Source organism: Ictidomys tridecemlineatus, chromosome 5, assembly GCF_052094955.1.
Source record: "Ictidomys tridecemlineatus isolate mIctTri1 chromosome 5, mIctTri1.hap1, whole genome shotgun sequence".
In the NCBI taxonomy this organism is placed as follows: domain Eukaryota; kingdom Metazoa; phylum Chordata; class Mammalia; order Rodentia; family Sciuridae; genus Ictidomys; species Ictidomys tridecemlineatus.
This window is the reverse complement of record NC_135481.1, coordinates 174,992,267-175,014,524: the sequence shown is the minus strand read 5'-3', so window position 1 is coordinate 175,014,524 and position 22,258 is coordinate 174,992,267. Positions and strand designations below refer to the sequence as shown.

Genomic DNA, 22,258 nt, shown 5'->3' with positions numbered 1-22,258 from the left:
CACAGATGGGGTGCCCAGTGACCCACACTTCTGCCTGGCCAGAATTTGGGAATTCCATGACCTCTCCCCCTTGGGCTCACTAATGTTCACAGGGAACACTGGACTCAGTGACCTGCAGCTAGAGGAGGTGACCAGAACAAGATGGGGGGTGAGCCTCCATGTCCCTGCAGTCATGTGCTGTCACGACCCCTGCATATCCACGTACTCACCGGCCAGGCAGCTCACAGAACCTCATTTGGTTTTTCATAGATCTCCCCCCTCTAACCCCTAGGTCAGTGTAATCACTAGGTATTTCCAGTGACCAGCCCTGTCATGAGGCCATTTAGGAGTCTCACTTAAGTCACCTGGTTAGCATGAACTAAGGTGAGTTTATTAAAAATGACAGACATTCCTGACTCATCCACTCCGTGGCAATTCCAAGGGTTGCAGGAACCCTGGGTCAGGAACCTGCACAAAGACCAAATAACTTACACCACACACACCCTTTCTTCAACTCTGCAGTTATCAAAATTCTGCCGAAGAGTCAGGCATGGAGGCTGAGGCAGGAGGACTACAGTTTTGAGGTCTTGTTCCCAAAAGTAAAAAGGGCTGGGGTGTAGCTCAAGGGTAGCCTAGGAGGGTCTGGACAAATGACAGACATAATTAGTAACCACATATGGCTGTTTATTTCATACAGGGCTCTCTGTACAAAATATTTACACATATTCTTTACAGAATAAATAAGTCACCTGAAGGTAAATAGATAATGCTTTCTCCTCAGTGGCTAGGGAGAATCCTGGTGTGAGCAAAGCTACAGTGCACACTTTCTCCTTAGGCCACAGCACAGGCAAACATCGCTTGCTTCCTGAGATCCAGAGTTGTGGCCTTGGGTCGCCAGCAGCTCCTCCACCTCTTGCCATCGCTGGGTTTACAAATAGGTTTGCATGCTTCGGCTAGAGGCACAGAGCTGTTGCCATTTGTAAAGATGGCAAGAGGACAAACTTGGCACAGGAGAAGATGGAATATTTGCCATCTTGTCACCTCTGGATCCTGGAAGAATTTTCATTTGTCCTAATGATCCCACCACTTTCTAGATTAATCCATCTGCAGCACATTCACTCTACGTGCCTCCTGCTGTGCACGACTCACCATGCTTTGATGTTTTGGTTAAAGTGCTCAGTGTAACTCAGAACTCTCCAGCATGCTGGTGGGAAGCCTGCTGACCACCCTCCCTGCACATGGTGGGCGTGCAGGAGGGCGGAGTGCTTCTGACCGGTTCACTTAATGAAATCACCAGCTGGGAGACCAGGAAAATAAAAGTACACAGCTGCTCCACACAATGCACTCCAATTTTTAAAGCAGCAAAAGGCACTTTTTCCCCCCCCAAACTCGAGTTAATGTACAAACCTGGCTTCACTCACAGAAAGCTGCCCAGGAGGACCGTGGGATCCCCCCTTCTTCCCAAGGCCTGGGGGGCCTCTGAGAAGCCTGGGGCGGGACTGGCTGCTCTAGGCCCTGCCATGCTCTTCATATTACAGTTTGTCCCTTTCTGGTACCAGCAAGTTTCCACCATTTCCCACTAGGCAGACACCAGGGGCTCTGCTATATCAAGCCCAGACGATGCGAGTGGGCACCTCGCTGGGAGTGGAAGGCTGGTCTGTGGGGAACAGGAAGGAAGCAAAGTGGGTTGGAAGTGGGGGGCTCTCCACAAATGGCAGCTCTGGCTGAAGTGAAATGTTACGCAGTTGAGTAGAAAGTAAACTTCAGGGTTGTACAAGCTCATCCTTCTGATGAGAACTATTTTTTTCCATGAAGGAACGGTTCTTTTTAAAGTGAAAGTACTTTACATGTTAGGAGTATATAATTCTAAAAATAGTAATAAAAGTGTCTTTTATAAGTAATGTCATGTGGATTGTAGAAGAGAACAGGAAGAAATAAAAAGGCAGGCAAACCAGTCTAGGTAATATTCTCTCCTGCTGGACTGGAAGTACCCACGTGATTTCTAGGCTGAAAATAGGTAGGATTTCACCAGTCACCTCATTCGTGTCTGATTTCTGACCAGCTAATGGAGCTGCTTTTAAAAGGGCTCCCACACGAGAGTCCTCTGTCCCTCACTTTCACCCAAGGCCCGACTCCTTCAGTAGCAGGCCTCCTTCCTCGTCTATCTGAAGTGGACAGAACCCCAGGAGCTGCAAGGAGGGCATTCTGGGGTCTGGCTTACTTTCTATTGGGTAGCCAGGACGTCCCCCGGTAGCCAGGGAAGCCCAGGCCCTGAGGTTCTCAGGATGGCTGGGAACAAAAGAACCCACTTCCACCAACATGAGGGGAGGTGGCAGAGACACTCTCAGGTCCGTGGAAGACACCGCAGGTCAGGCTTGCTCTGTGACTGGCCTCCAAAGCCATGGCAAACGTGGCAGGCGAGGGTGGCAGGAACAGAACACCCTCGACCGAAACCCTTTTAATCAAGGAAATTCCATCTTCTCAGTCCTTCTGGGAAAGGGCGAGACCGGGTTCACTGTGAGAGGAAGTGGCTTGGGCTTCAGGGGAAGAGCTGCAGCTGGAACTTGGGGGCCCATTCCAGGGCACTTTTCACCACTGCTAGAGCAGCTGCTCCCAGGGCCACCGTCAGCCCCATCACTGCCAGTTTCACAAAGCGGTTGGTCCTTGGTTTGGTCAGAACATCTTTTGTTCGAGTCTCAGGTCGCAGAAGTCCTCGAAACCGCTGCCGCAGCACCATATCCGGCCTCTGTTGGGCTGATGCCAGCTCAAAGTCTTTGAAGGTAGAGGCTGCGGTTCTGCAGAGGAAGGAGGCAGAAATAAGGACTGGTATGAAGGAAGAGGAAGACGAGTGGTAGAGCCAGAAAGTTCTTTTGGATAAAGACCCGAGAAGTCTAAGGGATTCGGCTAGAATGGCTCTGGCCACTGTCCTGCCTGTCCTCACCCCACAGTCTCCCCTGCCTCTGCCCTTTACAGCTGCCCCAACTCTACTAGTGCCTCGCTCTGCTCACCTCTCAGCCTGCTGCTGGGCAGCAGCCTCCCGTGCGAGTTCAGAAGGGGGAAACTGAACAAAGAGGTCCCCTGCTCTGCTGATCAGTGTCTCATAGGGCAGGTCCTGAGGGATCTGGGACAACAAATGGTGGACCGAGGCCATGTCACAGTCACAGTCCAGAACTTCCTGCTCACGATACAACACAATCTGTGGGAAGAAAGACTTTGCATCATGGACCAGACACACAGGGCCGTGGCCAGCTTCCTCTCAGTCTCTATAGAGATGAGTTCAAACCGGGAAACAGACAGAGCCCAGCCCAGCTGCTCAGCAAGCTCTTGTATCCATCTAGGAAGGAATGAGGCACATTCTTTCAGTGCTGTTCCAGCTGGGCTGGGTCTTCCTGCTAGGAGCGCACTGCCACTCATGACGTGAAAGACTGACAAATTAAAGTAAGTCCTTCCAGGCACATTTGTCTGCTCAAGTGTCTCTCAGAGTCTTGAAAGAAATGAAGGCAATTATTTTAAGAAGAAAAGGAGAGGGATCATGGGGAGATTTTTGGAGCTTCAGCAAAGAAATGGTTCAAAATCATAGAAGGAATCGTCTCGTTCTCTTTAAACATCTTCCTTCTGACTGCTGGCCCCCAAATCCACTGCTGTTGAAGGGATCTGTGAAGAACTTCCTGGGTCCCCACCTCTACAAATTACTCAGGCCTATGCTTCCCCCACCCCCCATACAAGGGATTGAACTCAGGGGTGCTCTACCACTGAGTTACATCCCTATTTTTTTTTTAATTTTGTAGTTGTAGACAGACATAATGCCTTTATTTTATTTGTTTTTTATTTTTATGTGGTGCTGAAGATAGAACCCAGTGCCTCACTCATGCTAGGCAAGTACTCTGCCCCAGCCCCCCATCCCTTTTTAAATTTTTTTTTTTTAAAGAGAGAGAGAGAGAATTTTAATATTTATTTTTTAGTTCTCGGCGGACACAACATCTTTGTTGGTATGTGGTGCTGAGGATCGAACCCGGGCCGCACGCACGCATGCCAGGCGAGCACGCTACCACTTGAGCCATATCCCCAGCCCTAAAAAAATTTTTAACTTTATTTTGAGTCAGAATCTTGCTAAGTTGTTCCCACTAGCCTCAAACTTGTGATCCTGCTGTGTCAGCCCCTGACTTATTGGGGTTACAGGTGTGCGTCACCTTCTAGTAAGTGCAGCCCTCACCACTACCACCAGCCACCTCGCTTCTATAGCCTGAGGCCAGCTCTCTCCTTTGGCAGCTGCTGTGCAGACTGCTTCTCTATGAGGTATCAGGTGAACATAGTTCCAGAAGGCATCAGCAGAACAATGACAATTCACAATGCACACTGGCACTTCAAAGGTTCAGAAGAGTCTTACAGGACAGAAATCTCTGTAATTTTTTTTCTGTTTTTCATAACACCCCCATTTACACTGCACAGAAGAGGGACACCTGCCTAGGAAATGCCATCTCTTGCATGTTTTCATGATCACCAGACCCCTGCAGGGAAGATGGTCAACCTAGAGTAGGTGGCGGAGAGTTTGGGTGCTGCTCATGCTGGGTACCTACCACAGCTGCAAAGTAAATGGGCATCAGTGGATGGCAGGCCAGGAAGAAATCATATAACCGCACAACATGCCTGAAGTCAGACAGGACGTGCCCAAACCAGGTGATGAGCCAGCTGAGAGCAAAGATGGTCCCCACCTCAGCACTAGGAGCAAAGGAAATCCAAATGTTAGGTTCCTTGTTATGTCACCCCTTCCCTCTCTCAGGGCCTTCTTTGTCCTCAGTGCTGGTGAGAAGGAAGCATTTGGGAAATACACTTTTTTTTTTTTTTTTTAAATCCAGCTACCTGAGAACTTAGCATTTTCTCCTCAAAAAATACAAAGTTTTAAAACTGCAGCATGACACTCATACCACAACAGCATGCTGCCTGCCTTATCTCATCAAGCGCTCTTCTAATGCTCAACAGATGTCAACTATAGGAATAAGGAGGTGTTTTCAGAGAACTATATTGTGATTTTCTTTCTGAGACAATTTTGATATCTGCACAGAAAATTTTCTTCTCCTTGGAACTTGGGAAATAAAATCACTCATGGATGGCCTTGTCCTTTTATCTCAATCTCCAAGAACTCGTACTTCATCTTGGAGCAAGTCTAAGTTGGTAAACTGATGCCACCCCTCCTCCCTACCAGATGTGAATTCCTCAAGCCAGGGGTCATCTCCCCCTTGCATTCCAGGACCCGAAAAAGGGCTCTAAGACTATGTAAAGAACCGAATCATCAGATTGCTGGTGACTGGAAGGGACAACTAACATGAATCAACCTAATATATGAGGAAATGGAAAAAGATCTGTGAAGAAGAAACAAGAGCCAGGAGAGCAAAGGCAAGACGGGTGTTACACACACGAAGGCGGCATCGTGTACCTCTGCATGAAGTCATGGAGCTCTGGGTTCACCTGGTCTATGATGGGCATCAGGTAGTTTAAAATGTGCCTGGTGTTGTCCATTGTGGGATCCATGAAGTCCCTAGAGTGAGACAATTCAATGAGCTTAGTCAGATCAAGCACTTAGATATCATGGCTGGAGGGTGTGACCACTGAAAAAACTGAAAAGAAAATGACAAAGGGAGTTGGGGATGTGGCTCAGTGGCAAAGCACCCCTGGGTTCAATCCCCAGTGCCCAAAGGAAGAAAAAAAGGACTAAGGAATTATCCTGAGAGGGCTGAGCTTAAGGAGTGTCACCCTCCTGTTATATCCCTCTGCAGGGGTACCTGAGGTGGTGGGTAGACAATTTTTCTACCAGGGATGTTGCCAGCCTCTCGCCTACCACCAGCAGAAACGTAATCACTATGTCATGGTATCCCTGGTAGTAGTGCAGCTGAGGGTTGCGCTCCAAGATGAGGAGGATGATGTCAATGAGCTCTTCCTGGAGACCCTCTCTCTGTTCATCTGGCATGCCTGTGGAGAGGAGGTACGTTTGAAAACAGCAAGCAGCCCAGTAACAGGGAGATTAAGAAGAAGGCCAGCAATGGATTTTTCAGAGAAAGTGTCCAATAAAAGAAAATGGATTTAAAACAAGTTGAGGGGCTGGGGATGTGGCTCAAGTGGTAGCGCGCTTGCCTGGCATGCGTGCGGCCGGGTTGGATCCTCAGCACCACATACAAACAAAGATGTTGTGTCTGCCGATAACTAAAAAATAAATATTAAAATTCTCTCTCACTCTCTCTTAAAAAAATAAAATAAAACAAGTTGGTAACATCTATCAAGTTGACACACAGAAAAGAGCCACACCTTCAACATACGGGGGAACCTGAAGACACCAACTTAACCTAATTGGAGTTACTATCCTCCACAAGGGAGGGTGGGATGGCATTCACCTCTTGATATGATGTGCTGACAGGAGCTCTGTGGCACACGGGTGGAACTCCTATCAGGTGCATAAGCCTGATCTCACAATAAGGAAACACCAGGCAAAGCCAAAGTAAGGAAAACTGAGCAGGATAACTAGGCTGTCATAAAATACAAAGGAACTGCTACAGATTAAGAGAGGCTGAAGAAGCTAGGTGCAGTAGCACATGCCTCTAACCCCAGCAGCTCAGGAGGCTAAGATAGGAGGACAGCAAGTTCAAAGGCAGCCTCAGTAAAAGAAAAGTGCTAAGCAACTTGAGACCCTGTCTTTAAATAAAATACCAAAAGGGGCTGGGGATGTGGCTCAATGGTCAGGTGCCCCTGAGTTCAATCCCTATACTTCCTCCCTGAAAAAAAAAGGCTAAAGAGATGATGGCTGAATGGGAGATGGGTGAATTTGTATTTCCTCTTCCTATAAAGGATAAGTGGCGAGATGGTGAAATCTCAAAAATTAGATTGGATTAGATAACAGTATTTTTCAATGTTGCCACTGATTTGGTGAGAAACTTAATTTTAGAACTACATCCTGAAATAGTTTGGTTAAAGAGGGACCATGTTTATGATAAACTTTTTTTTTTTTGATACGGGGGACTGAACTCAAGGGGTACTCAACCACTGAGCTGCATCCCCAGCCCTATTTTGTATTTTATTTAGTGACAGGGTCTCACTGAGTTGCCTAGTGCCTCATTTTTGCTGACTCTAGCTTTGAACTCATGATCTTCCTGCCTCAGTTTCCCCAGCTGCTGGGATTACAGGCATGCACCGTGGCGCCTGGCTTTTTTTTTTTTTTTTTTTGTACCCGGGATTGAACTCAGGGACACTTGACCACTGAGCCCTATCCCCAGGCCTTTTTAATATTTTATTTAGAGACAGAGTCTTACTGAGTTGCTTAACACCTAGCTTTTTGCTGAGACTGGCTTTGATCCTCTTGCCTCAGCCTTCTGAGTTGCTGGGATTATAGGCTTGCTACATTGTGCTTGTCCAGCTTCTTTTTTTTAAATATTAATTTTTTTGAGGGGGGGGGAGAGGGAGAGGGGGAGGGGGAGAGGGGGAGAGGGGGAGGGGGAGAGGGGGAGAGGGAGAGGGGGAGAGGGGGAGAGGGAGAGGGGGAGAGGGAGAGGGGGAGGGGGGAGAGGGAGAGAGGGAGAGGGGGGGGGAGGGAGGGAGGATTTTAATATTTATTTTTTAGTTATCGGCAGACACAACATCTTTGTTTTGTATGTGGTGCTGAGGATCGAACCCGGGCCACACGCATGCCAGGCGAGCGCACTACTGCTTGAGCCACATCCCCAGCCCTTAAATATTAATTTTTTTAGAGAACATGACAGTAAAGTGTATTCCGACATATTATACATGGAGTATAACTTTTTCTAATTAGGATCCCACTGTACTCTTAAATAATAGTTCAGAAAAAAATTCATTTCTATGTATAAAGAAAGAAAGAATAGCAAATTGTTAATAAAGCAAATGTGGTAAAACACATAAGGAAATCTGGGTAAAACGTATCTGGAGAATTCTTTGTCCTACTTTTGCAACTTTTTGGAATGAAATTATAAATTAAAAATTGAAAAAGCTGCATATTCCCCTCTAAACTAAACCAATATTCCAGGGAAGACTGATCTCCTCCACCCGAAAATACACTTAGAAATGGGGGCGCCTGTCTCCAGAGCTCTTTCAGAGGATGAAGCCAGTCCGCAGTGGTCAGCAAACTCCTCACTCATCTGGGTGTTTAGTGTTAAGAGTGCTGAACTGTCCCCCTAAGCCAGCAGCCAGGGGAGGGCTGTGCTCAGTGGGAATGGCAAGACTACAGCCCAAAGGTGAGAAACCCAGTAGGTTTGAGTCCTGCATCTCTCGGGCAGTTCAGGAGCAAGAGATGAATCCAGCTAGACCTCAAGGCTCAGCTAAGGGAGCTGAATGCCACCATAGCCAAGGAGACTAAAGTGGGCCGTAGTCAGAAAGCTATCACAATCTTTGATCTAGTTCTGCTGAAAATTTTCCAGAAAATCCAACCCTGGTTAGTCTGTGAACTTAAGATAAAGCTCAGCAGGAAGCATGATCAGAGGACAACTGCACCTAAGCCAATTTGAAAAAGCCATAGGAAAAACAAGCAAAAATGTCCTGAGAGCTGCATGCGGACAGCCGTACAGGCTGTGACCCTTGACATGGGTAAGAGACTCTGTCTGAAGCTGGACAGCAGGCTGCTGCTCATAAAGGTTCTCTCTAACAAAGCTTGACAGAACAATGTGGAACACAAGAGCACAACTCAGGTTTAAGATGCTCACGGGCTGGGGCTGTGGCTCAAGTGGTAGGGCGCTCACCTAGCATGCGTGAGGCACTTGGTTCAATCCTTAGCACCATATAAAAATAAAATAAAGATATTGTGTCCATCTAAAACTAAAAAATAAGCTCACAGGCAAGGATGCTAATTTTGAATTCCCGAAGTTTGAGTTATAAATATAGTAGTAGCTTAACTTTCACTGTTAAAAACCGATATGGGAGAAAACAGCTCACTTAAGGGCTCAGATCCCACTGAACAAAAGGTGCAAGGTGACAGTAAAGCTTACCTCATGCCCACATTTCCTCCACCACGTCTCAAAAAAAAGTCATATTTCAAACAATAAAACATCAACAAAAAAGAAAGAAACCAAGAACTATGGATAGGTAAAATAATGAAAGCAGTAAGAGTCAAAACTAAACCCTATTTGAATTTCCAAAGTGAAGAGTGTTCAGCCAAGCCCAGCGGAAAACGAATGGAAAAGACCACAAAGCCACGACAAAACTTCAGCCTGCCAGAGCAGCACAGACTGAAGTGACACAATGGAAGAGGAACAGAGGGCTCGGAGGAAAAGCAGTTTACTAGGGAAGGCAAGGGGAGCCATCCGCTCGGAGAGGTCTCATTTGGACTAAGAAGTAGGAAAAAGGGACTGGATCATGGGTACAAATCTTATCAAAACCAAGTCCAAGGGCTGATGCTGTAGCTCCACGGCAGAGCACTTGCCTAGCATGTGTGAGGCACTGGGTTCTGTCCTTAGCACTGCATACAAAAATAAACAAAATAAAAGCATGGTGTCAATCTATAATTATAAAACAAAACAAAACCAAGTTAGAGCTGGGCACAGTGGCACACACCTGTAATCCCAGCTACTTGGGAGGTTAAGGCAGGAGGATCACAAGTTTGAGGTCTGCCTTGGCAAAATGGCAAGACCCGGTCTCAAAAATTAAAATAAATAAATATATAAATAAAGGGCTGGGGATGCAGCTTGGTGGTAGAGAGCCCTGGGGTTTAAACTCCAGTACAGGAAAATAACAACAACAACAACAAGAAAACCAAAGTTGGAAGGCTACTGGCTATAAGGGAGTCACAAGGGCCTCTCTAGGGAACATGGATACAAGCAGAAAAGAAGACCCTAACAGACAAATCCAAGCTAGAGCTTGGTTTCAAATGAGTGAAAAACAGGGTTAGAGGCTCTAGTTCCCTTCAGCAGCTCTCCTCTCTCCAGGGACTTCCAAGTGGAGTAATCAGAGGAAGAGAAATAGGTCATATATATAAGGTTTGTTGTCCAATTTCCTTCCTTGTGAAAATGGAAATGACAAGGATCCCTCTCTTTCTTCCTGAGAAGCGGGAGGCGGTTTTTTTTTTTTGGTGGTACTGGAAATCGAAACTATGGCCTTGTGCATGCAAAGCAAGCACTCTACCAACTGAGCTGTAGCCCCAGCCAAGGGAGGAAATTTTAAGAATAGATTCTATGAACATGAAGGGAATGGCCTCCCCTCTAGTCCAAGGGACCTAATACATGTTATGTTTAAAAATCTAGTTAGATGATGATATTAACAGTTCTTATTAGTATTCAATTTAAGACAATTTGCTCTCTAAAGCCAGACTGATGGCTCTACCAATCTCTAAAGTCCTCTCTGTGGCATGAATGGAAAAAAAAAAAAAAGACCAAAAAAATTCTTCTTCTCTCATTACAACCTCCAGGCCAAGAAACATTATGTCGGGTTTAGGCTTTCACAAAGGAGGCTTGATGGTGGCCCAGTCATCAAAAGAATGACTCAGCAGACTGAAAGCACCCCAAATGCCTGAGAAGCAGGGTCCTACATGTTGGGCCTTTGTGGGCTGGGATGGAAAGTCCTCAGACTGGCAAGCACCAACACAAGAGGGAAGTGCAACAGGGCAGAAAGACTTCCAAAGGAAGGAAGAGCGTCTCACCAGGAGGGAACCGCCGTAAAGACCGCCTGACGTCCAGCAGCACTTGTTGGTAGTCCTTGCTTATCTGACGTAGGTCCTTTCCTATTGGAAAAAGAACGTGTTACTGCAGGAATGTCTGGGAAGTCATATAAGGAAACATTCTGGAATAACGTCAAAGCCCTGGTGGATACAATGCAGCTTTTTCCTGAAAAGTACACAACTCCAGATACATGTGGAAGGGAATCCCTACTCAATTTTAAATGCATGCTGGAGTGTTTCTTTTTTTGTTTTTGTTTTTTGGTACTGGGGATTAACCTAGGGCTGCTTTACTGCTAAGCTACATTCCCAGTCATTTTTATTTTGAGTCGGGTCTCAATAAGTGGTTTAGGGCCTCACTAAATTCTGAGTCTGGCCTTGAACCTGTGATCCTCCTGCCTTAGCTTCCTGAGTCACTGGCTAGGATTATAGGCATATTTCATCATGTATGGACAAACACATACTGTTTAATGCAAGTCATGAACAGACTGTCCACAGTAGGGTGGAGACAGCACCAGAAAAGTCAGGAGGCCTGGGTCTGTGCAGGCTGCCACTGAGCATCACCCAGAGAATAGCCCATGTGTACAAAATGATGATATTCCCTTCCATTTGTACCTTTCAGGTTACTAAAAGTACTGAATAAAATTATGAATGTGGAAGTCATAGACCAATGAAAAAAATTCCAGCATCTATAAGATCGTAGGCATCCTGAGCTGTTCAGAAGGAGTGAACTCAGACAAAGATGAACCTGACATCCCTCAGCCCTGAAATTCTAAAACTAGGATACTGCAAACAAGAGATAGAACTTGTGGTCAGTTGGTTGGTAAGTCCAACTAGTTCAAGAGTACAACAGTATTTTCTTGCTATTATACACACAAGGGTACCATTTCCCTCAAGCCACAACAAGTGCTATAATAAGCACAGATTTCCTTTGTAACCTAAATCAGAAGTATGAGAGGAAGCTGTGTAAGTTTCCACACACTGATTCCATCTTATCAGGAGACAAGGGAAGTCTAGAATCTGACAGAAGAATTTCATCCCAGAACTGAGAGTTTGAATACAGCAATGCCTTTTTCTTTGGTACTAGGAATTCAACTCAGAGTCGCTTTACCACTGAGTTACATCCCCATCCCTTTCTGTTTTGAGACAAAGCCTCGCTAAGATGCCCAGGCTGGACTTTAATTTGTGATCCTTCTGCCGTAGCCTCCCCAATAGCTGGGATTATAGATGTGTGTGACCTTGACTGGCTTCATTCCAGTTTTGAATAAGACTCTACTCATCAGTCTGAATTTATTTTCAGAGTGGGCTCAAGGATTTCCTAAAATGTTTTTGATTTACTCATCTACTCTTGGTTGATCATAAAAATCAAGGATCCCAGTATTATTTTCTCCCCACCTCCCGGACAAGCTCCCCTCCTGTGCCCTTAACCCATTACCTGATATAGGAGGTGGGTCACTCGTATTGACATTGAGCAGCTTGGGCCACACTTTTCGTCTGATCTCATCAGTCAGGAGACCTCCTTCACTGATAGCCATGCGTCTGAGGGCAGCCACGTCAGTGGGATCACTGTTCAGAGCCTGATATATCTCTGCCACTTTCTTCTTCCTTTTGGCACTAAAGCCTGAAATTACAAAAAAAAAAAAAAAAAAAAAAAAAAAAAAGGTGTATGTGGAGAATGTGAGGCTTACATTCAGCACGTGTAGTTTTCTGCTTGGGGCTCCCTCTCCTTATTTGGTTTGAGGTAAGGTAGGTACCTCCTGTTAGAAGCTGGCATTTAAATCTCATGGACAGAGACACTCAAAATTTCATGCCAAGTGCTTTTAATCCTGTGGGGGAGCACTCATTATAAAATAATTAAAAATTACTTATTTCATTTTTGGTACTGGGGATTAAACCCAGGGCTTCATGCATGCTAGGCAAGCGTTCTCCACTGAGCTGCATTCCCTCCTGTCTAACAGGAGGTACCTACCTTACCTCTCCCTTTCTGGAGATAGAGTGTTGCTAAATTGCTAAGGCTGACCCCAGACTTGAAATCTTCTTGCCTCAGCCTCCTCAGTAGCTGGGATTACAGGTGTGCACTACTTTTTAGAAGGTGATTTATTCTATAGGTTGGAACCAATGAGCATAGGCATCTTTCTTTAAAGAAAAAAAGAATGCATTAACATCAGACAGAAAAAAAGAATGTGTTAACATTAGACAGATCATGGTTCACATCTAGGTCTGCCACTTATCCCTTCAAATAACTTTGAGCAGATTATTTCACCTCTCTGGTCCTCAGGGTTAACACCAATCTGTCAGGACAGTCACAATGATCACAGTGATATTTACTAAATATTAGTTAACTTCCTCATTCTAAAACAGCAGAGATTTAAAAAAATCAACCCATGAATAATTATGTAGTACATGATGTGTAAGATTCTATTGAGATATATAAGTAACAAGCAAGGAATCAGAATTATAATAAATGTTCAGTAAATTCAGGCTTATCAGTCAGTGGCAATGTTTTCCTGTTCTTTCTTAGTACTCAAACTTCAAAGAACACTCATATCTCAATTTAGGAAAAATTTCCTATCATTTATGTAGGAAAAAGGTAATTTAAAACTCAATCCTAGCTCTCTGCTTTCTGACTCCCATGTCCCAAATTGTTTTTCTCCTCCATAACCTTCCACCATGATGCTCTGCCTCACTTCAGGCCCAGAGCAATGGAGTTAGCCATCTATGGACTGAGACTTTTGGAACTGTGAGCACCAAATAAACTTTCCCTCCTCTAAAAAAAAAAATAAATAAATAAAACCCTCTAAGTATTAGGGCTGGGGGTGTAGCTCAGGGTGTGGCTCTGTCATGCCTCAATACACATTTGTTTTGTTTTGTTTTGCAGTCCTGAGGATTGAACCCAGAAGCACTATGCCACCATAGGGCTACATTCCCAGTCCTTTTTATTTTATTTCATTTTTTGGTACCAGATACTGAACTCAGGGGCACTCAATCACTGAGCCACATCCCCAGCCCTATATTGTATTTTATTTAGAGACAGGGTCTCACTGAGTTGCTTAGTGCCTCACTTTTGCTGAGGCTGGCTTTGAATTTGTGATCCTCCTCCTCAGCCTCCCCAGGTGCTGCACCATCCTGCCTGGCTCCTTTTTTGTATTTTATTTAGAAACAGTGTCTCACTGAGTTGCTTAGTGCCTTGCTAGGTTGCTGAGGCTGGCTTTGAATTCGCAATCCTCCTGCCTCAGCCTCCTGAGTTGCTGGGATTACAGGCATGCACCAACAGTTCTTTTTATTTGTTGAGAAAGGGTCTTGCTAAGTTACCAAGGTTGGCCTTGAACTTGCTGTGAACTTACTGTGTGAAGCTCAATACTACATTTTTAACAAAATCACATAGAGAAGTCTCCAGTTACACATATCAGTTTTTACATATACCAGTTAATATAACTGGTGAACATCAGAATCACGTGGAGACAGTTTCAGAAGCAAGACTTGTCAAAGGGTACTAGGATTTCTAGTGTGGCTGGAGGTTAGAGATATTGATTGCACAGAAAGTAATGTTTTAAGCATCTTATATTCTTATGTGACAGTCTGTTATTTACAGGCATTTTACTGTGTTTACATTACTTTTTAGGATATAGGTTGGGAATTTATGGTTGATATCTGTCACCATTAGTCTTCTATTTAAAATAATGGGGTCATAAGATCTTAGAATTTTCAAGCAGATGGCTTATTTTATTTATTTTTTGGTATTGGAGATTTAATCCAAGAGTACTTTAACACCGAACTACATCCCAGCCCCTTTTTTATTTCAAGAGAAACTCTTGCTAAGTTACTTAGGGTCTTGCTGGAACTTGAAATCCTCCTGTCACGGCTGCAAGCCTCCTGGGTTGCTGGGATTACAGGCACGCACCACTGTATCCAAACGAATAGCTACTTTTAGAATAGCTAGCTGAAGTTAAATGAATTATGGGTATATTTAGATTCTTTTCTTTTGCCTGTAACACTTAGAAAATGAAACAAAACACAAGAAAAATGAAATAAGACAACATCAAATGTTACAAGGCACTGTCCTATAATTAAAAAAAAAAAAAAGGTGTACACAGACAGTGAAGGCCAAGAAAGAACCCAAAAGTGATTTTAACAAGTCAAGCCAAGAAGCATAACTTAAGAAGAGGATTTAGTAGAGAATAGAAGGTTTGAATATACATATAGGGCTTCTTCTTGGATAGCAAACGGATTCATTAAAAAATATTATGGAATAAATTTTAGATACAAGGCTCTAGAGTTAATGTAAGAAGGAAGGTAACATTGGAAGAAAGGTTAGACTTCAGAAAGGTCATTAAGTAGGTTTCCTCAGCAATGTTCTATTCTGAGACAAAAGTCTGTCTCAAACTGTCTCCATGAGAAAGTTGCACATTATTAACAGAAATGGGAACTGGTACTAGGAGCCTGTGAGAGTTGTGCCATATAAACCACACAAATAGAGGACTGGGGTCATATGCCACTGAAGTTGCAGACAGTAAAATAACACAAGCGACTTTTTTTAAAAAAATAAATCCATTTGTTTTTAAATTTTATTTATTATTATATTTTTTTAAAAGTTTGTATACATTTTTTAAAAGTTTGTGTACTATTGGACTTAGGTGCCAGGTTCAGATCATATTTTTTAGAGAGAGAGAGAGAATTTTTTTATATTTATTTTTTAGTTTTCAGCAGACACAACATCTTTGTTTGTATGTGGTGCTGAGGATCGAACCCGGGCCGCACGCATGCCGGGCGAGCACGCTACCGCATGAGCCACATCCGCAGCCCACACAAGTGACTTTTTGCAAGGTACCCTGTTATCTTGGCCAAACTATTGTTATTCTCCTAACAACAATGATAGCCTAGGAGGGTGATCATTTGTCTGAGATCTTCCTGATTTACAACTGGAGTCTTGATGTAACTGTTCACAGCTAACTCCTCTTGCAACCTGCAAAACTGGCCCAGTTTGGATACTAAATTTAATGGCTGCTTCACCCAGAAATCATGAAAAATCAAGTCCCCAATTCCCTCTGTAAGCAAATTAAATGTTTATGAGGTGTGTCAAGCTCTTAGCTCTGGTGTGTCTACCCTTGAGTTCATTTCCTCCTTCCTTCCATCCATTCACCCACCCATCAGTCCATCATTTAATGAGTGACTATCTGTACTAAGCACTGTACTGAATAAAGAGATTAATATGTCTCCCACCCAGACCTTTAGTATATCATTGTAGAGAGGAACACAATTATTACATAGGATATTACAGAATCATGAAGGATTATAAAAACCTAGAAGAAAGAATGACTACTTCTGAGACAATGAGGAAAGGCTTCACCAAGAATAGTCTGGTATCTTCTTGAAAACATGGCCACACAGAAGAGTGTGTTGAAGGGAAAGTATTCCTGACAGAGGAAAGAGTATGTGCAAAGACCTTGTCACATGAACTAAACACCAACAGCATGTCTGGGAAACAGAGGAGTTCTGACATGTGGCAGAGTTGGGTACAGGAAGAGTGCAGAAGTAGGGGCACTGAAGGAAGTGAGGCTAATCAAGGTCAGGCTGTACTCAACCTGCAGGAAGTCTGGTTAACACCCTGCAGGGACTTCCTCCTTTGGAAGAAGAGGCTGAATGTTTTCAGAGGGGTCACAGGCATACAGGAAACGGAAGACTCTCCGCCTTTCTCCCCTGGCTAGGGATGGAACCCAGGGCTTCATGCATGCTACCACTGAGCTACATGCCAGCTCAAGAAGACTTTTTAGAAACTTTTTTTTTTTTTTTTTGGCAGTACCGGGGATTGAACCCAAGGCTTTGAGGTTGGTAGGCAAGGGCTTTACCACTGAGCCACATCCTCAGACGCCAAGAAGACTTTTTATATGACAACACAGGCCGAGACAAAATAAGTGCAGGAATTTAATTAATTTCCACAAGGAAAAAAAAATCTAACTTTTTTTTTACTTGTGTATTCTTGCACTTTCCATATACCACAAGTTAAGAGCACTTACATGGTAATACTGAGTATTACTTGAGGGAGGCTGACATTTAGAAACTGCATTGCCCCTTTTGTTAAGCATAGGGTAATTTCCCTCAGTTTGTTTAGACATATTCCACCCCCACTCCTCTTTCCAAATAGGCTATTCAGCAATTGGGGAAAAGGAAAACTGCTGCTCGTATTTCAGGGAGAACACTGTTTGTAATCAGCTGGATTTCTGTGAGGTTTTGGCAAAAAATCTGTCAGAGTGTTAACTAATTCTGAACCAAAATCCTGGCTCTAATACTTATTTTCACTCTTTTTTATTTTTTACTTTTAACTCAGGGTGCTTTGCTGCTAAACTATATCTCCAGCCCTTTTTATTTTGAGACAGGGTCTAAGTTGCCCAGGCCGGCCTCAAACTTGCAATCCTCCTGCCTCAGTCTCTTAAATTGCTAGCATAGCAAGTATGCACGGCTGTGTCTGACCACTTGTTTCTCTTAATACTGTTTTGATTGTTTGTTTTGGTAACAGGAATTGAGCTCAGGGGCACTTGACCACTGATCCACATCCCCAAGCCCTATTTTGTATTTTATTTAGAGACAGGGTCTCACTGGGTTGCTTAGCACTTTGCTATTGCTGAGGCTGGCTCTGAATTTGAGATACTCCTGTCTCAACCTCCAGAGCTACTGGGATTACAGGCCTGGCACTGATTCTATTTTTAATCCAGCATTTCAAAATTTAGTATCTTCCTGTTTTTGCTACTCTGCAGGAACTCCATAAATGTGTGGACATTGAATAAGTTACTTAGTTACTGTTCCCCTGGAAAAAATTGTCCTAAAGTATATGATACTTTTCCTATACTACTGTTAGTATGCTCACTGTAGAATTCTAAATATAAATTGTAGATTCTGGTCTATTTATTTTTTCTTTGGTACTCAGGATTAAAGGAGATGCTTAACCATTGAGCTATATAACCCCAGCCCTTTTTATATTTTATTTACAGATAGGGTATTGCTGGATTTTTTAGGGCCTCACTAAGTTGTTGGGGTTGGCTTTGAACTCACAGTCCTCCTGCCTCAGACCTCCCAAACCACTGGGATCACAGGCATATACCACCATATCCAGCACTCTAGTTTGTTTCTAAAGCTCCCAAGGCCCAGTGTGATGGTGCACAACTGCAATCTCAACAATTTCAGAGGTTGAGGCCGGAGGACTGCAAGTTCAAAGCCAGCATCACAACTCTGTAAGACCCTAAGAAACTTAATGTGATCTTATCTCAAAATAAATAACTAGGGCTGGGAATATAGCTCAGTTGGCAGAATGCTTGCCTCACATGCACAAGACCCTGGGTTCAATTCCCAGCATAAGAAGAAAGGAAGAAAGAAAGATAAACAGACAGACATGCATGCATATTGGGGATGTGGCTCAGTAGTTAAGGACCCCTGAGTTCAATTCTTGGTGCCCCCCCAAAAAAAGAAGCAATAAAAATAAAATAAAGCTCCTAGTATGCTGCTCAAATGTGGATTGTGGCTGCTATTTCAAGCCCCAAGACTGCCTTCCTTACCCCCACATTCCAGTGGTTAAATGTCAGTGGCAGATGAGGAAGGCACTCCTACATGTACCACCCCCATGGATATTTTATTGCATCAAATGTATACTCTCTCACTGTGATACAGAAAGATAAAACAAAATTCAATGAGCTAGAGATACATAAACTCCAAGGTGAGAAGGTCAATTACTGCATTACAAAAAGTTTTAGCAGGGTCTTCACTGAACAAATACTTCACACACATTGTTTTCATCTAAGAAAGCAAAAAAATCACAGAGCTATTCTTGGATGTTAAAGAAAAAGACTGAAATGAATGCCTACTATCTATTTTATTTAAAGGTAAATTTTATGTATAGATTTTAGGGTAGGACACATATTTTTGGACTTGATCATGCTGCATTTTGGCTTGATATTAAAGCCCACATTTCATCTGAAGGTATCACTGATTTCATTCCAATCTCCCTGAATCCTCTGCTCTCCAACTTATTGCCTCACTTATAAGAAAGGTGTATTGTATATATTCCAAAGCTGATATGTTTTAAATTCTTCTGTAGTAGAGGACTTGGCTATCATAACCATGATAGATGAAATGATTGCCTACAGCTGGCTATAAAACGTAAGGCTGCTATAAATAAACTCCTAGTACCTGAAAAGCAATTCATTCAACAAGGAAAAATGATACAGGCATACTTTGGCCTGTTTTCTATTAAAATAAGGGCCACTGAAGCAGTATTTCTTAACAGTTCAGATAAAGATGGCTGGGCCCATTACTGTCTGAGGTGTCTCCCAACACTGGCTACAGAACCCAGGTATAGATTTCTGCCTCCTCAGAGTAACAGGTATCTCCAAAAGTCCCTGGCTTCAGGAATTTAATATAGAGGGAAAGGGCCATGACTAAAGATGACCACACTTATGAATCATCTTAAGAGTTTTTAATCAGAGCCCTAAAATAATTAGTGACTTGAATCTGGTAAGTGATCTACATACATACTTGTAAAACAGAAGCTTATGCAAGAGCACAAAATTCCATATTGATTATTTAGTATATGCCTGCATATCCAGAAAACATTAGTCTTTAAACTGAAGCTAAACTCAAAAATGATAGCTTCAATCACAATGGAAGAGTAAAGGAGAGGGAGAGAGGGTGAGGGAGAGAGATTCTCCTATTCAGAGATATTCCCTATACTTGCCCTGAACTCCCAATATGGACATGAGAAATTAATTTGAAAATTTATGCTCAGGGGGGCTGGGGAGGTGGCTCAAGCGGTAGCGCGCTCGCCTAGCATGCGTGCGGCCCGGGTTCGATCCTCAGCAGCACCATATACCAACAAAGATGTTGTGTCCGCCGAGAACTAAGAAAAAATAAATAAAATGTTAAAAAAAAAAAAAAAAAAGAAAATTTATGCTCAGACTTCATGTCTGTACCTGAGACAGACAATGGAAGGGGAAAATAATATCTTATTCTGGGTGAGATTCCCATTAAAAATAAAATAAAATATAGTAGCTTCTGTCTTTGGCAGTCCTAAATAGTTTCTAGAAAACAGTATCCAAACAAGAGGAGATTCATTAACTGTCTGAACCATAACAAAGGCATCAAGAAAAGATGCTGTTGGACATGGGGGCTCATGCCTATAATCCCAGGCACTTGGGAGGCTCAGGTAGGAGGATGGAAAGTTCAGAGCCAGGCTCAGCAACTTAGCAAGACATTGTCTCAAAATAATAAAAAGGGTTCAACCTCCAGGAGCACAAAGCAAACAAAAGCCCCCAACCAAACAGTACATTTAACAATTGTTACAGTAACATTTATATATAATAAAATTGCTAGTTTTTAGGCATACAGTTTGAATAGTGTGGTAAATGCACAATACAAAAGCGAAGTGCTAAGCAACTTGGTGAGACCCTGTCTCTAAATAATAAAGTACAAAAAAGGGCTGGGGATGTGGCTCAGTGGTTAAGAACACCAAAAAGAAAGAAAGGAAAAAAAAAAAGGTGCTTTACTCCAACAACTGAGAATGATAGTCTAGTAAACTAATCTAACCATCCTTTACAAAGGCAGCTTCTAGCATTAGTAACTTTTGTCAACAATTCTCCAATATTCTTTTTTCTTTTTTCTTTTATTCTTTTATTCTTTTGTCAATAATTCTCCAATATGAATAAAAAAAAATCCAAAACAAACACCCTCCCCCCAAGCCCCTCATCTCTAAGTTCCTCCTTTTCATCCAAAGAAGCAAAGTCAAGGATACAGAAGGAGGCGAGTCTTTTATTCAGTTGCACTGCAACAGGTCACATAACCCACGCTGCTTGGGACATTGACTATTATGCCATGAGGATAGATGTCACACAAACACCAGCAAAATGTTGCAACGACAAAGACCCCAGAAAACTAACATGTGTAGTGAGCTCCAGTTCCAACCAAAAGAAAAGAGGGATAACAGAAAATTGAGCCCTAGAAACATGATGTGGATACCAGGAACTTCATCAAAATACCACTGTTCTATCTAGGGCACCACTCATCAGAAGAGGGGAAAGGAGGATAGCTACTTCAGCCTTCCCAAGAGAAGAAAAAGATTTCACTTGATGCAGGTAAACATTCATAATTTTAACTACCACCCATTTATGCTATGGAAGGTGTCTTGGGAATAGGTGCTACAAGACCATGATTTCACCGAAAGCACTGACTAGACTGAAACAGTATAAAAAGCAGAATCGCTTTCTACACAATTAAATAACGTTAAGGGAGGATTAGGAGCGCCAGGAGAGGAGCGGTTGCCGGGAGTGCGTCGACGGGGGAACGGGGAGTGACTGCTGACCGGCAAGGGTTTCTTTTGGAACCAGAGGTCCGGAACTGGACAGTGGCGGTGCCTGCAGCTCTGCGAGAGAACCAAGAACCACTGAACTCGACGCTTTAGAAGGGGGAATTCTATGGTACTTTAAAGATACGGGAGGAACGCCTCAGTCTGGTCGGTCCGAGTGAAGTTTGGGAAACCTGCCCAACAACCAGGAAGGAAGCCCCAGAATCTGCGGACGTGGCCCGGCAGCCGCGGGCCGGGGTGAGGCCTGGCTTCAGCCCTTGGGAGTCCCAATCCTCCTCTCCTGGGGTACCGGAGGCCGCAGCGTACGGCCCCCGGACCTTCCCCGCCAGGGCTCTTCCTCCGACGGCTCAGGACTCGTCAGTTCCAGGCCCTCTCCCCCTCTGACGTGAGCCAGGTCCTTCGCCCCTTTCCTCTCCCAGCGCCGCGACCCCGCCCTCGGCCCGCTCCTCTGACCCGGTTCTGGCCCCTCAGGCCGTCCTTGGAGGCCGCTGCCCCGCGCCCCGGTGGGCTTCCGTACCTGCTCTGTCGGCGCCGCCGACCCAGCGGCTGGAGGTGAGGCCGTCGCCCTGAGCACGCCGGAGGGCCATGTCCCGGGGGCCCGGGCCCCGGCCCGAGCCCCGGCTGGTGTCGGAGCCGTAAGGAGACGCGACTCTGGCCGCAGGACGCTGCGCCCACTACGTGGGATAGGCTTGGTTTCGTCATCCCGCGGCGCGCAGGCGCGCAGGTGGCCCCGCCCCACGCCGGCACGTGACCCTACAACACGCAGGGGCGAGCGACGGTCGCCGAGCACGCGCGCCTGCGCCCTGGGCGGCGGGCGCGGGTGGTGGGGAAAGATCAGGGATCTTGCTGAGGAATTGTTTGAATTCCAACTGTGGCGCGTGGCGCTTTTGATGTCGTGTGTTCAGGATCGGATTTTGTCATTTCTTTGGCTTTTATAATCTCTAGAATGGTAGTGATGAGAATATTATTGTGCTTAGACCATTACCCACGTGGTAAGTACTGTACTGAATAATTACGAGCTATTTTGCTTAACAAGGACTTTACCTCTAGTGTCGCTTTCCCGCGCAAACTCCTGTTCTATGCATTTGAGTACTTCAGGGTTTAGCAGGACCATTGCTGACGGCTCCGCAAGCCGCGCAATGCACAATACAAGGGGTCGCCATGAATACAGCTATTGGAACAGTGCTCCCTCCTTGAGTTGCCCAAAATAACACTGGCTTCTCTGGTGTTTGATTTCCTTCTCATCTCCACTTGCACTCCTTCTTCTGCAATGCTACACACCCAATCACACC

General features: G+C 44.3%; 1 protein-coding gene across 1 annotated transcript; it reads right to left on the bottom strand.

The window, feature by feature from the left end:
- Positions 1-642: 642 nt before the first annotated feature.
- Positions 643-21,675, bottom strand: Tbc1d20 (TBC1 domain family member 20). The gene is made up of 8 exons (XM_005320564.4): positions 21,484-21,675; positions 12,057-12,242; positions 10,607-10,687; positions 5,760-5,946; positions 5,414-5,515; positions 4,557-4,698; positions 2,988-3,175; positions 643-2,774 (listed from the first exon to the last, which is right to left on the bottom strand). Exons 1-8 carry the CDS (start codon positions 21,551-21,553, stop codon positions 2,519-2,521), a joined length of 1,212 nt encoding a protein of 403 aa, XP_005320621.1. The 5' UTR covers positions 21,554-21,675; the 3' UTR covers positions 643-2,518.
- Between the last annotated feature and the right edge of the window lie 583 nt (positions 21,676-22,258).

Coding starts and splice junctions, on each gene's coding strand:
- Tbc1d20 (XM_005320564.4), bottom strand. CDS start 21,553: ATGGCCCTCCGGCGTGCTCAGGGCGACGGCCTCACCTCCAGCCGCTGG. Junction 12,243..21,483: donor CGGCGGCGCCGACAGAGCAG/GTACGGAAGCCC, acceptor TTGTAATTTCAG/GCTTTAGTGCCAAAAGGAAG. Junction 2,775..2,987: donor GCCCAGCAGCAGGCTGAGAG/GTGAGCAGAGCG, acceptor CTTCCTCTGCAG/AACCGCAGCCTCTACCTTCA.